A 2,500-nucleotide genomic window follows, 5' to 3' on the forward strand; every position below is an offset into this window, starting at 1 on the left:
CTGGCTCTCGACGAGCATGGCCATGTCGACGAACATGTCGTGCAGCTCGCGGATGCTGTTTTCCAGCTTGATGATCTCGGTGTGTCGGGTCTCGATCTCGTTCAGAGCCTGCTTAGTCATCTGAGAGTCCATCTTGATCTGCGGGAGACGCCGGACTTTAACACACTCAGACGGTTTTAAATTACAAGGAAAAGCAACTTAGGCCATGTTCAAACTTGGCGTCTTTTTTGACAAGAAAAGTTGAACCAGTTGAAACAAATCCACCCGTGTAAAGACACAGTTTTTTTTCCTTTATGAGTGAAATGATGCTCTACATTTTTCAGAGGCTTTGTGTGATCATTCGGATATTTGGACATACCGTGCTGTTAGAGAAGACTTTCTTTCTTTCAGCCTGAAACTTCGGTCGGTGTAAAATGTTGTCGCGACCTTTGAACTCCAGTTTCTCCAGTGTCGCCGTACTTACCTGCTCCCAGAGTAACTTACCGCCGGCTCCCAGAGTAACTTACCGCCGGCTGAAAACCTGCTTTCAGTGTGAAAGGTTTCAAATTTTCAGCTCGGCGTTAAGTTACAGTTACTCTTCTCTGGCCAGAGGCAGAGGCGCATGCACAGAGTCGCGCTTTTATTCTGAAGGAGACATTATACATGTGATGTGACTCTGTCACAAAGAGAGAAAAGAGGGAGAAAAGAGGGAGAAAAGAGGGACAAAAGAGAGAAAAGAGGGACAAAACAAAGAGGGAGAAAAGAGAGAGAAGAGAGAGAAAAGAGCGAAAGAGATTTGAAGGATCACATGAAAAATGTGCGGTGACTCCTCCAAAATAAGAGCTTTCCCTGGTGCATGATCCTAATGTTACATGCCATGTGACAGCGGCCGTGTTCACCGGATGTCCCAGCGCACCGCGGGGCGATTCTGCGTCCCGGTAACCAGCCGTTAGGGACGCAGAATGGCGCAGGTTAAGGTAAAGGCTCGGTGCGATGCTTACATCATCGGTGAAGACGGCCAGCTTGCCACTCTCCAACATGTCCTCTAGTTCTTCGTTGGTGGTGGTTCTCCCGGCTGCAGACAGAAAACAGAGAAGAAGACGGGTTAGAGAGAGAAACGCTGACGCATCGTACGTCACACCGCCACATGTCCCCGCGGCCGGTCTGATGAGGGCGCCAGCCGGCTAAATGAAAAGTCAAAGATAATAAGAAAAAAAACACAGAAACTTCAGAAAAAAAGTGACAGATTGTGTGTTGTATGTTGTGTCTTGTGTGCTGTGTATTGTGTGTTATGTGTTGTGTGTTGTCTTATGTGTTGTGTTGTGTGTTGTGTGTTGTCTTATGTGTTGTGTTGTGTGTTGTGTAGTATAACTCACTGATCTCCAGCTGTCTCTGGATGCTAGTGTGACTGTATGTTGTGTTGTGTTGTGTGTTGCATGTTGTGTTGTGTGTTGTGTAGTATAACTCACTGATCTCCAGCTGTCTCTGGATGCTAGTGTGACTGTATGTTGTGTTGTGTGTTACATGTTGTGTTGTGTGTTGTGTAGTATAACTCACTGATCTCCAGCTGTCTCTGGATGCGGTCCTTGCAGCGGTCGCGGTACTTGGACTGCGTGGTGTTGTACTCAGTCATCACCTCCACGAACTTACGTGACAGCGTCGAGTGCTGCAGGACCACAACACAAGAGAGACAGAGAAAAGAGAACATTCAAGGTTTTTAAAGGCAGATATTTCAGACTTTGGGTTTGTGGAGTACTGAGTGGACGACTGGATCCACGAGACTCGGTTAAACTGCACGAGTTGTGAGAGAGTTTGAAAGTCTGATGTTTCTGTCTGAATATGTTTCATATTCTGTACGTGTGATGAATGGAGGATACAAATACTCAGTCCAAATAATCATTCAAGTTGTGTTTGTGCTGTTAAACGTTTGACGTATATAAATCTGATTTCTGAAAGAATGATATGGATAAAAGATGTGGACATCTTTCCCAAACTTTCTCCTTTATCATTTATAAAAATCTGTGAAAACTTCTCCTTGTAGCTTGTAAAAAAACATATTTTTGAACTGCTTTTTTAACTGGCTCATGCACGAACTTCAGCTTGGTTTAGCTTAGCTTTAGCGATGCACTCAGTCCGTTCCACAGCTTCCCTCCACATATAGAAATTTAAAAAAGTGTTTAATGTTGTACGGACATAAAGATATTTCAAAATGAACTCCCCCCTCAAACAATTTTTTAATATTGTTCGGGACTAGGCTGTTTGATTTAATCATAGTTGATGTTCAATCAAATCAAGTCTATTAATCGTGTGTGTGTGTCTGTGTGTGTGCGTGTGTGTGTGTGAGGCAGAAGAGAGGAGGGAGGCAGCAGCCAATCAGAGAGCAGAATAGTGCAGCGTCATCACAGCATCTTCTCTCAGCTCTGTCATCATGATGACGCTCTGCACATGCTCAGTAGGATCTTTATTTCATTCAGAACTATTTCTACTCATTCTGCTAATATAAACAAACAAAGAAAATAAA

At 44.1% G+C, this 2,500-nt stretch overlaps 2 protein-coding genes across 3 annotated transcripts in view; both read right to left on the bottom strand.

Annotated features, from left to right (window-relative positions):
- Positions 1-2,500, bottom strand: part of LOC116062299 (cephalotoxin-like protein) — a 1,100,540-nt gene that overhangs the window by 947,764 nt on the left and 150,276 nt on the right. The window lies entirely within an intron of this gene.
- The window catches only part of stx1b (syntaxin 1B), a 45,188-nt gene that overhangs the window by 3,970 nt on the left and 38,718 nt on the right, over positions 1-2,500 (bottom strand). For both annotated transcript variants that reach the window (XM_031300054.2, XM_031300055.2), the window contains 3 exons: positions 1,537-1,645; positions 981-1,054; positions 1-138 (listed from right to left, as the gene is read on the bottom strand). In XM_031300054.2, coding sequence (XP_031155914.1) covers positions 1-138; positions 981-1,054; positions 1,537-1,645 — 321 coding nt within the window. The remainder of the gene's footprint in view (positions 139-980; positions 1,055-1,536; positions 1,646-2,500) is intronic.

This window comes from Sander lucioperca, chromosome 21 (assembly GCF_008315115.2).
Source record: "Sander lucioperca isolate FBNREF2018 chromosome 21, SLUC_FBN_1.2, whole genome shotgun sequence".
Taxonomy (NCBI): Eukaryota; Metazoa; Chordata; class Actinopteri; order Perciformes; family Percidae; genus Sander; species Sander lucioperca.